We start from the raw sequence: 11,271 nt of genomic DNA on the forward strand, positions 1-11,271 counted from the left end.
CAAAGTGGAATGTTAGATACATCAACTTTACCACTGAAGCTCCATCCTCATTACCCCCACCATTAACACTTTATTCTCTCCCTTTACCAGAAGCCAAAAATTGCAGGGATTCCTTACTCTCCATGAATTGCCCAAGAACCAGAAACTTAATTTGAATAACAGCACCTTCAGCCCACCTAGCCCACCCAGGAAGATGGGAACTCTAAGGAATCACTTCTCACTACCATCCATCACTGATAGAGACAGATCCTACCTGACAGGCACAGCAAAGTATGACAGAAACACAACTCTCACACAAATAAGGAGCAATGTGAATGTCTCATTGAATTCACTGAACCTCATTAATGAAAAAGATGATTATAAGATCATTTGAAGAATTTTGGATGTTTGAGATTTGACCTTTAAGATTTATTTTTATTTATTTAGAATGCAGGTTTATAGGGGTGGGATGAGAGACAGAGAGAGAGATCTTCCATCTGCTGGTTCACTCCCCAAAAAGCCACAATAGCTAAAATTGGGGCCAGGCTGAAGACAGCAGCTCAGGCCAGCGCCATGGCTCACTAGGCTGATCCTCTGCCTGTAGTGCCGGCACCCCAGGTTCTAGTCCAGGTCGGGGCACTGGATTCTGTCCCAGTTGCTCTTCTTCCAGTCTAGCTCTCTGCTGTGGCCCGGGAAGGCAGTGGAGGATGGCCCAAGTGCTTGGGCCCTGCACCCGCATGGGAGACCAGGAGGAAGCACCTGGCTCCTGGCTTCGTATGGGCGCGGGGCAATTTGGGGGACGAACAAATGGAAGGAAGACCTTTCTCTCTGTTTCTCTCTCACTGTCTAACTCTGCCTGTCAAAAAAAAAAAAAAAAAAAAAGACAGGCGCCTAGAGATTCATCCAAGTCTCCCATGCAGATGCAGGGTCCTAAGCACTTGGGACATCTTCGCTGCATTCCCAGGTGCATTAAAGGAGAGCTAGGTCAGAAGTGGAGCAGCCAGGAATTGAACCAACACTCATGAGATGCTGGTGTTGCAGGCAAGGGCTTAACCTGCTGTTCCATAACATCAGCCCCAATATTTGACTTGTAATAACATTGAAATAAGATGCTGGGTTGGAAATAAAACTGATAATGTCCTACAGAGCATCAAAACATGACTTGTGACTTGTATGGTTATTTTTTGACAAGACAGACTGGTTTGCATTTGTAACCAACAAAGCATACTCAGTAAACTGAAATTATACAGAATCTGGATCTTGATATAAGATAACAAATCAAAACAAACATCCATTCCGCTAAATAATTAAGTAATCTTGGGTGACCCTGTGAAGCAATGCTCCAATTTGACTTGGAAAGAATATGCTTCCCTCTATGTGTCATATATCCAAGTTTGGGGTAACTGTCAATAGGTGCTTGACTGATCCAGAGCCCCGCATGGATTACACTGGTTCACAGAAACGAAGACCCTCACCACAAGCTAAACTTAGTCCAGAGTACTCCATGCACGAGATCTCAAAATTTTACAGCCCATCTTTTCCTCTTGACATGCTCATCTCCATTCAGAGAGTTAGCCCCCCAAGGAAAATGTGTCAGGGTTGGTTCTAGTACCATATCTCATGAACCTGGAGTCAACACCTTTCACTTTCACCATAGATTACCCCATGGAAGTGAGTGACTCTTCTTTCCAACACAAAGGATGAGTCCATTTCCCTGAATAACAGGGACATATCCCCTACGATGACCCCTAGGGAAGCTCCAGCAGGTTACATTTTCCATTTTATGAGGGAGGCTGATTAGAGTATGACTCGCATTAGTGATTCCAAAGTAATTTTTCTGCACCTCTCTCACTAAAAAGAAAAGAGAAAAAAAAAGCTAATCTCTTGAGAAATATGATGTTGATGAAGGGAAATGAGGTTGCCCTTTGATTGCTCAATAGCACACAATGAGCCAATAAAGATAAATACAAAATCAGAAATAAAAATGACTCCTGGGCCAGCATGATCTAACTTGTAAATGAAATGAACAGAGGCCAGTGCTGTGGCTTAGTGGGTAAAACTGCCACCTGCAGTACTGGCATCCCATACGGGCACCAGTTCGAGACCTAGCTGCTCCACTTCCAATCCAGCTCTCTGCTGTGGCCTGGGAAAGCAGTAGAAGATGGTCCCAAGTCCTTGGGCCCCTGCACCTGTGTGGGAGATCTGGAAGAAGCTCCTGGCTCCTGGCTCCTGGCTTCAGATTGGCACAGCTCGGGCTGTTGCAGCCAATTGGGAGTGAACCAGTGGATGGAAGACCTCTCTCTCTCTGCCTCTCCTACTCTCTGTGTAACTCTGACTTTCAAATAAATAAATAAAAATATTTTAAAAAAATTATATGAACAATTAATTTACAGTAGAAGTTCCTTGGATAAAGCAAACCTACCTCATGTTGCTGTGATATATCTGATACCCTAGCATTCTCAATACTCACTTCTAGATGACTTAACTACCACACAGGTTGGGTTTAAGCTTCTAGGAGTGATTTTTTTTCCTATGATTATTTTACCTAAGTGGTTTAAATAAACACTATGTAAACTGATGAAATACGCATGAAAATTATTAGAATTATTGTTTCTATTAAAGTGTCAAAAAAACTAAAAAAAAAAAAAAGTGGAGTAAGAAAGGAAACTAAACCCATCAAATTAAACAGACATAAGAAAAACCTGACATGAGAAAATCAAAATGTAGAAAGTTTCTGCTCTCAGATTGCTTCATAAGTATCCCTAAATGAGTGTGACACGTACTCCTAAAAATCACAGAAGCCACATAATGAGCAAAATTTATGCAACCCTAATGCAGTCAAATATAATGTGATGCAATGTCCCTACATCAAAATGACCTTAAACCCACAACTTTCTAATTTAAAGTTGAAGAATTTACTTCCTTTTAAAAAATTTAATAATTCTTCGGTTTAACCTATTTTAATATTCATCCCACCATCTTCCACTTCTAATCTATATAGAAAAGAGAGGATAGAACTGGGGGAGAAGACAGGATAAAATCCAAAGAGGAATAGAGGATCTTCAGTCATTTGTGGAAAGATATAAAGAAGAGTATCAGAGCCCACAATGGGCAGTGCAGGTGTAAGCAAAGTTCAGGAGAAAATGTTTCCATCTGATTCAAGAGCGCATCTGATGCCGGGTTCCCTCAGTTAAGAAATGGACACAACAGTCACTTAAGCCTGATGTCATTTCACTTTGAAACCAAATAACTGACCCTAATTCTGATTCCACAACTCCAAGTCACTTTCTGCTTCTGTATTCCTACAAAGAGCAAATACTGGAGGAGGAAGAGGCGGCGGTGCCGTCCCACAATACCAGGCGGGAGGGCGGGTAGGCGGTGTGTATCCGGGCTGTGAGGTGCTGCGAGCCTCGGCGGACCTTGCTGCCCCTGTCTCTCTCACGCGCGAGGAAGCGATGCGGAGGGGTGGAAAATGGCAGAGCTGCAGATGTTACTAGAGGAGGAGATCCCGTCTGGCAAGAGGGCGCTGATAGAGAGTTACCAGAACCTGACCCGGGTGGCGGACTACTGTGAAAACAACTACATACAGGCTACAGACAAGAGAAAAGCTTTAGAAGAGACCAAAGCCTACACAACCCAATCTCTAGCTAGTGTTGCTTATCAGATAAATGCACTGGCCAACAATGTACTCCAATTGCTGGACATTCAAGCCTCCCAGCTTCGGAGAATGGAGTCTTCCATTAATCATATCTCACAGACTGTGGATATTCATAAAGAGAAAGTGGCTCGAAGAGAGATTGGCATTTTGACCACCAATAAGAATACATCAAGAACTCACAAAATAATAGCACCTGCAAATATGGAGCGCCCTGTAAGGTATATTCGGAAACCTATTGACTACACAGTTTTGGATGATGTGGGCCATGGTGTCAAGCATGGAAATAACCAGCCTGCAAGAACTGGCACATTGTCGAGAACAAATCCTCCTACTCAGAAACCACCAAGTCCTCCCATGTCAGGCCGGGGAACGTTGGGACAGAATACTCCGTATAAAACCCTGGAACCTGTTAAACCCCCAACAGTTCCTAATGACTACATGACAAGTCCTGCTAGGCTTGGAAGTCAACATAGTCCAGGCTGGACAGCTTCTTTAAATCAGAGACCAAGAATACACAGTGGAAGTAGTGGTGGAAGTGGAAGTCGAGAAAACAGTGGAAGTAGTAGTATTGGCATTCCCATTGCTGTGCCTACACCATCGCCACCGACAGTTGGACCAGCAGCACCGGGCTCAGCTCCTGGTTCCCAGTATGGCACAATGACCAGGCAGATCTCTCGACACAACTCTACCACTTCTTCGACATCTTCTGGTGGATACAGACGAACTCCCTCTGTGACCGCTCAATTTTCTGCTCAGCCTCATGTTAATGGAGGTCCACTTTATTCTCAAAATTCAATTGCTGATAGTCCAACGCCCCCGCCACCACCTCCGCCGGATGACGTTCCCATGTTTGATGACTCTCCGCCTCCACCACCACCACCTCCAGTGGACTACGAAGACGAAGAGGCTGCAGTGGTCCAGTGTAACGATCCATATGCAGATGGGGATCCTGCCTGGGCCCCCAAGAATTATATTGAGAAAGTTGTTGCAATATCTGATTATACAAAAGACAAGGATGATGAGCTGTCCTTCATGGAGGGTGCAATCATTTATGTTATAAAGAAGAATGATGATGGCTGGTATGAAGGAGTCTGCAATCAAGTGACTGGTCTCTTCCCTGGGAACTATGTTGAATCAATCATGCACTATACTGATTAGATTTTTGCTTTTAAAGTAGGATCTTATTACTGTCATACTGTGGGACTATTACGATTAACAGAATTGTCTTAATATGTTTTAAAATGTGCCCATATTTTCGGGACATGCTGTTTTATTGGTATAATTGAATGTCTACCTATAAGCATAAATCATTGAGGCAGTTTGTGTATTGCTAAACAGCAACTTATACAAGAGGCTGTCCCTGATTATGCTTATGTACTTACTTACACAATGTGAACTCTATGACCAGCCTAAATATTCTGGGGAAGCGGGGTATAATATTTAATGAATTATATGATTCAGATTGTAGCATTACATATTTCAGTGAGCATGGTTACTAACGCTATGTCAAACTAATATTAAAATCAGAAAACTTAAATGCTGGTGCTGGTCATACTTTTTTGTTTAGATTCTCTCATTTAAAAAAAAATACTGTTTAAAGCATGCATAAAAATTTATGTGTTGAAATATACTGAAAAATTCCAAGATGCTTCTAATTTGTGTGCTATTTCCCTGGAGTATTCACACTTAGGTCTCCTGAAATGAATTGAGTCTCTAAGTTCTCCATGCAAAACAAACAAAAGGCTAATCTGTAATGTTATAATTTGTACCTAAGTTTTTTAATGAATGAAATTTGAATTATAAATTTTTTCCATTCATAAATATATAAGTGAACCAAAGGTTTTTGTCCTTTCCTTCACTGGTTTGCTTTAAAAAAAAAAGAGAGAGAGAGAGAGAGAGAGAGAGATACTGATTTATTATAGAATTATGGTTCTATTTTCTCAATATATTAACTTGGAAAAAAATTTTAGCCTTAATCTGTCCCAACAGCAATGTGATGGATTTTTTGCAGATTTAAAATCTGAGATGGTTATTTACAAGTCAATCTACTGAATTCCTTTTTGAAAGTAACTAACTTTTGAAGCTACGAAAATGTGTCAAAGTGTACACATTCATCCTGTAAGTAAAATTTTTAAGGATTGCCATACCTGTCCTTTACTTTTACAGTGGACTATTGTACACTGGTTTGATGAAAGGAAATTATAAGTATATTTTACATATTGTAAAAGTAAGTGCGATTGATTTGTGAATAGGCACTATTTAATCCATTACCTGGCACTAGCAACATAAGATTTTAAAATACAATAATTTGGAAAGAAGGTGAGTCATGTATTATTCAGTGAACAGAGATCTACGTAACCAACAGATTTGTATTGTCTTTTGACATAATTGAAATGCAACACATGCACTTTGTGTGTCTCCTCTTAATTTAAGGGAGGGTTAGAGGGATGTCTTCTCTTCTTGTGTATAATTCTGTATTGCTTAGGATATTGAAGCAGAGCACTCAAGTGTGGGTTTCTGTGTATTGAGGATTTGTTTGAGTTTCAAATTACAGTTATGTATTGGGCGTTACAGACTTCTAACAGCATAGTGAATGGTAAGACTAGTGCAAAACATTTATTTCTGACAATTAAAGACCATTATTGCTACCAAATCAATGTGACTGTTTCATATACATTTTGCCTTTGTTAATTTCAAACCAAGTGTCATTAGTGATCAGCTAGCTACCTTCTATTCCTTTTTTAAGTGGAATGTTCTCTTAATTTGTATATAACCTGTTGTCTAAATTTTATGTACAGTCTTTTATAATAAACCATTCTCCTATGAAAAAAAAAAACAAAGAGCAAATACTCTGTAAATGTTCCATCTCAGGATGGTTGTAATTCCTGTTGTGGATGAACTTATGAACTTGGTATTCTTGATTTACACATTAAACTTTTGTCACTTTGTTTATCTGAGTCAATGTCACTTGACCAAATCAACGATGAGACGCTGAGAAGTCTACTTTTGAGCTAATCCCTAGGACTCTGGTGAATTCAACCAAGTAAATATCACATTGTGAGGACCCATCTGGCAGCCTGCCAGTCATCTTGTCCTGACTTGCCAAGGACAACAGTGTCCCTTCCATTAGAAATACCCTGATTTCTCTCCATGTATGTGTGAGAGAGAGAGAGAGACTGACACATCTCTCCTCTTAAACCCAGACATTTCATTTTGTCTCTCTTAGGCTTTGTTTCACATTAGGCTTCATGTTGCATTGATATCTATACTGATAAAATCCCCCTGACCCTTTCCATAATCCTAAACTGCCTGAGGACACAACTATACTTTTTATTATTTGTTTATTTGAAAGGCAGAATCACAGAGAGAGAGGAAAAGATCTCTAATCTGCTGGTTTGCTCTCCAAATGCTCACAACAGTTGGGGCTGGGCCAGAATGAAACCCAGAGCCTAGAAATCCATCTGGGTCTCCCGTGTTGATGGCAAGGACTTAAGTCCTTGAGCCATCATCTGCCACTTTTTCCCAGACACATTAGCAGGGAGCTGAGTTGGAAGTGGAGCAGCAGGGACTCAAACTGGCACTCCAATATGGGATGCCAGCATTGCAAGCAGTGGTTGAACCTGCTGTATCACAATGCTGGCCCCAAAATTAGGCTTCAGACATCATCTGCATCTCATTCCATCAAGTACCATGCTTTGAACATGCATATTTGAATGCAAGAAATAGTTTATTTCTTCTCCTCTAAGCTTACAGTTTTCAGTTAATAACAGAAACTGGGAGTAAAAGGATATCTTTGAAATATGTCTTCACCTAGCTATTTCATAAACCTACAGATTCTGATATTCTTCTGCCACATTCTAGAGAGAAACGTATTCTTTAAAACTGTGACTTTCAGTACGTTTTCATCCCAGCAACACCAAGATAGCTAAATTTCTTGCTTGGAAAAAAGGTTTGATTTTTTTTCAACCATCTCCTGTATCAGTTCTGCCTAAATTGTGTCAGCATAATTTTTTCTGGCTAATAACACTCTCCATCTTAGCAAAGACATAAAATCAGTCACATCCAACACAAGGCCTTAAGGTAGTTTTTCACTTATTTGTACCTGGAAGAAATGGTCCAAAGGAATAGCAACCCTTTAAAATCTGTTGTTAAAAAAAAAATCCCCTGTTGCAAGAGAACAGTGGGTCTTAAGGTCAGTTTTATGGGCCTAGCATCACAGCTATTTATTGTAATGCAATTACCAAACCAACTCAACCATTACATGATGCTGGATCTGCTTCTCATTAGAATAAGAACATTTAAAAATAGCAGAGAACTTTGCAAACCTTGAAATCTTTTCAGGAAAGCAAAAATTCTCAGGAAGCAATTGTGCCTTCATCTCCCCCACCACCTTCCCTACTGTTATCCCCAGGTTGCAAGTTAATTATTTTGGCAAGGAGGCTCAACAGGGAGCAGTAGGAACTTCTAAGAACATCCAAGAATAACATCAGATTTCTTTCCCAAAACACCATCCTTGGATTGGCTAGGAATGGCATTACAAGCCATAAGCAAGACTTTTCCAGAATCTTCATTATGTTCAATGAGCAAACTGAACTAACCTCTCCAATCTGCCTCATCTGTAGATCTACAGTTATACTAAAGCAGCAACATCCAAAACTATTTGCTTCTATTTGGGCCACCAAACTAGCTCCCAAGAAAGAAAGGGATCCAGTAACTCATGTGAGCTAACACTGTAAGAACTGAGAGCACAAATAAAATTCTTAGAGGTGTGCAGATCTGCCAGCTGATGGTATAACTGAAGAAGAAAGAAACGAGAAAATTTCTTTCATCAGGATTCTCATTTTTATTGATGTTTTCCAGGTATATGTTTTGTTTTGAGTTAATATGCCTATGTTTAAATTGAGAAATATAACAGAATTCTTCACATGTAATTCTCATTGACGAATGCTATTTGGTGAAGGTTTGGGAATTGTAAGGCTCTCCCTTGGGAAATGACTTATTCCCAGTTGAGGCACAGAAAGTACAAGATGAGCCTAAAGCATCCTTTTTGTGCCAGGAAGTAAGAAAACAGTCCATGACTGATGGGAACTTCTCATGAAGAGGTTCCCAGTGTTCAAACTGTGGAAAATTTGAGTAGCAACTAAATGACAAAAGTAACAAATTACAACTCACTAAGTAAAATAGGAATGTAGATTCCGTGACTTTAATAAGGCTCTACTTTGCAATGAAATAGAAACTAAAAAATGTAGGGGAAATGATGGAGATAGCCATTTGGTGTAATCTCAGGAGATCTCCTGAAATCCCTTAAAATTGTAATTACATACAAAAGAAATACTGGTGGAGAAATTCGGCAGACACCAACAGAATCCAGGTCCACATCCTCAGTAATAGGATAGATCAAGAGAATTCCCCCCACCCCGACCCATGTGCTGCTCTGAGAAGCGCGGTATTTCTGTAGTGTTCCCAGCCAGGTTGCACAACCTGACCATCGTCAGGCAGTTGAGAGTGAGCCTACAAAATGAAAGGGCTACATCCTTCAAAGTCATCGAAGACATGAAGACAGCAGAAGACCTAAGGGACTCCCGCAGCCTAGAAGAGGCTGAAGAGTCCTAAGAACCAATCACATGTCCCTGCATGGGATCCAGGAGTGGAGAGGAAAAGACGATAGAAACAGAGGCAGAGATAGAGGGCTCGGGATTGGTGAGAGAAAAATGCCAAGTGATAGAGAAAATACAATAAAAATGATCAGCTAGAGAACCTGGAGGATGGGAATATAGGAGTTTTCATTCCACTCTGGAAACTTTTCTCTGAGTTTGGAATTATTACAAAATAAATTATTCGTAGGAAAATAAAAAGTATTGTTTGCCTCTGCAAGATACATCACTAAATATTATTTGCAAGCATGTATATGAATACCGAGAAAAAAGAGCTACCACAGTCACAATCTCCCAACTCTAATTGCAACATGTGCTGGTTTGAATTTTATATTTTCCTAGTTAGAGGTCAGTGACGAATCGGCAGTTAACCTCAACAGGCAGAGTAACTTGAAGGTGCTATCCCAAGGAAGAAATTTAACTGAAACCAGTTATTAAATGTATGCCTGTGACTGCTTAACCCTAGAAGCGTCACTGTGATAGCATCCCTTGTTGAAATAAACTATCTACTCTATAAACAGGTAGGGACTAGTTTGTTGCATTCAGTACAAATTCCCTATATAGTGGCAGCAGAGCCAGGACTAGAGTGAAGGGAGTGAGATGCCAAAGGTGAAAACTTTGAGGAGGAACTTGCTCTCAGAATGCCCTATGCACCTCACTCTGACCTTGGCCAGACTCCCAGGACTGAAGATTCTGATGCATTCACAAATGGGCCTTGTGCATCCTTATTTGTCAAAATTCCTCCTAGGTAACTTTCATAATAAGAAAGAGTTAGGTTCTATTTATATAGTCTAGTGGTTCTTAAGGGCAGTCAGACCAACAGCAGCACATGAGAATTTGTCAGACTTACACAATCTTAGTCCCAGCCCACACCTACTGTGCTGGAAACCCTGGGGATGGAAGCTGCCATCTGACGGGCATCAGCCTCTCAGCAGATCTGATGCACACTACAAGGTAAGCACCACTGATCTGGTCTAAATGTTACATGACAATGTCCTGAAGCCCACAATGGGACAAAGGCTTGCTCAGGGTCAGTTTGTTTATGGCACACAGTGGTAGAAGGACAATGGAGAGCTTTTGAAAAGAAATGAGAACAATCTCAAGAAAGAGTTGAATGCTCAGAGCTCCTCTGGAAATTACAGCTATTAAATGGAAAACTTTTAAAAATCAGAGTGGATATAAAAGTGAAAGCCAATGCTAAATAGCTTCTCAAATTTGATGATAAAATCCTTCTAATGTAATTGGGCCAAAATATTCACCACACAGAGGGAAGTTAATTAATTCACACACCCCTTTCTGTCCAAGAGTAGAACTGTCTGTCAAAAGACTTACTAGCTATTCAGCCAACACTAGATTATAGATGAGTGAGTCACACACCAGGTATTATTGATTCTTTTAATGGCTCTTGCAACCTGGAATCTTCTTCAATAGAACTAACTCTGAAGTAGAATGATACATAGCTATGAGAAACTATCCTAATTAACTTTGCTGCAACAGTTACATAGGTAATGCATTCCTCAGAAAGTCCTTTTGCATCACATCAATCAGCTGGCCATCCTAGACCAAAGAAGATGCAACACAGTGTTCAGTCCACTTATGGCCCCCAAATCAGCACTGGCTCTTCATTTTACAGCCATATGTAACTCTATTAGCCCTTCTCAAAAGCCACAAATACAGAATCAAAGATATAATTGTTTAGAATGACAAAAGGAGTCAAATCACCAGCACCTGGGAGATTTAGGTGCATTTCCCATGATCTCCTTAGAGTTTGTCTGTAAATGCTTATATTGAAAATTTCCAGGGAAATCTAATGGCTTCCTTTCCCACCCTATAGTTTCTAACACTTCCCAGCACTCAGCCTGAGCAAGAAAAGCAGTCTTGAAGCTCAAGTTTATGGTCACTCTGTCCCTAATGAGGAGACTTCTCCAGCTACAGGACACATATTATGTGCAGAAGGAAAGCATTGCCTGCAGGTGGAAG

At 40.4% G+C, this 11,271-nt stretch overlaps 1 protein-coding gene across 1 annotated transcript; it reads left to right on the forward strand.

Annotated features, from left to right (window-relative positions):
- Window positions 1-3,362: 3,362 nt before the first annotated feature.
- Window positions 3,363-4,820, forward strand: LOC133775960 (abl interactor 1-like). Its single transcript, XM_062214565.1, has one exon. The coding sequence runs from the start codon at window positions 3,452-3,454 to the stop codon at window positions 4,793-4,795; it is 1,344 nt and encodes a 447-aa protein (XP_062070549.1). The 5' UTR covers window positions 3,363-3,451; the 3' UTR covers window positions 4,796-4,820.
- The last annotated feature ends 6,451 nt before the right edge of the window (window positions 4,821-11,271 follow it).

Source organism: Lepus europaeus, chromosome 17 (assembly GCF_033115175.1).
Source record: "Lepus europaeus isolate LE1 chromosome 17, mLepTim1.pri, whole genome shotgun sequence".
Lineage (NCBI taxonomy): Eukaryota > Metazoa > Chordata > Mammalia > Lagomorpha > Leporidae > Lepus > Lepus europaeus.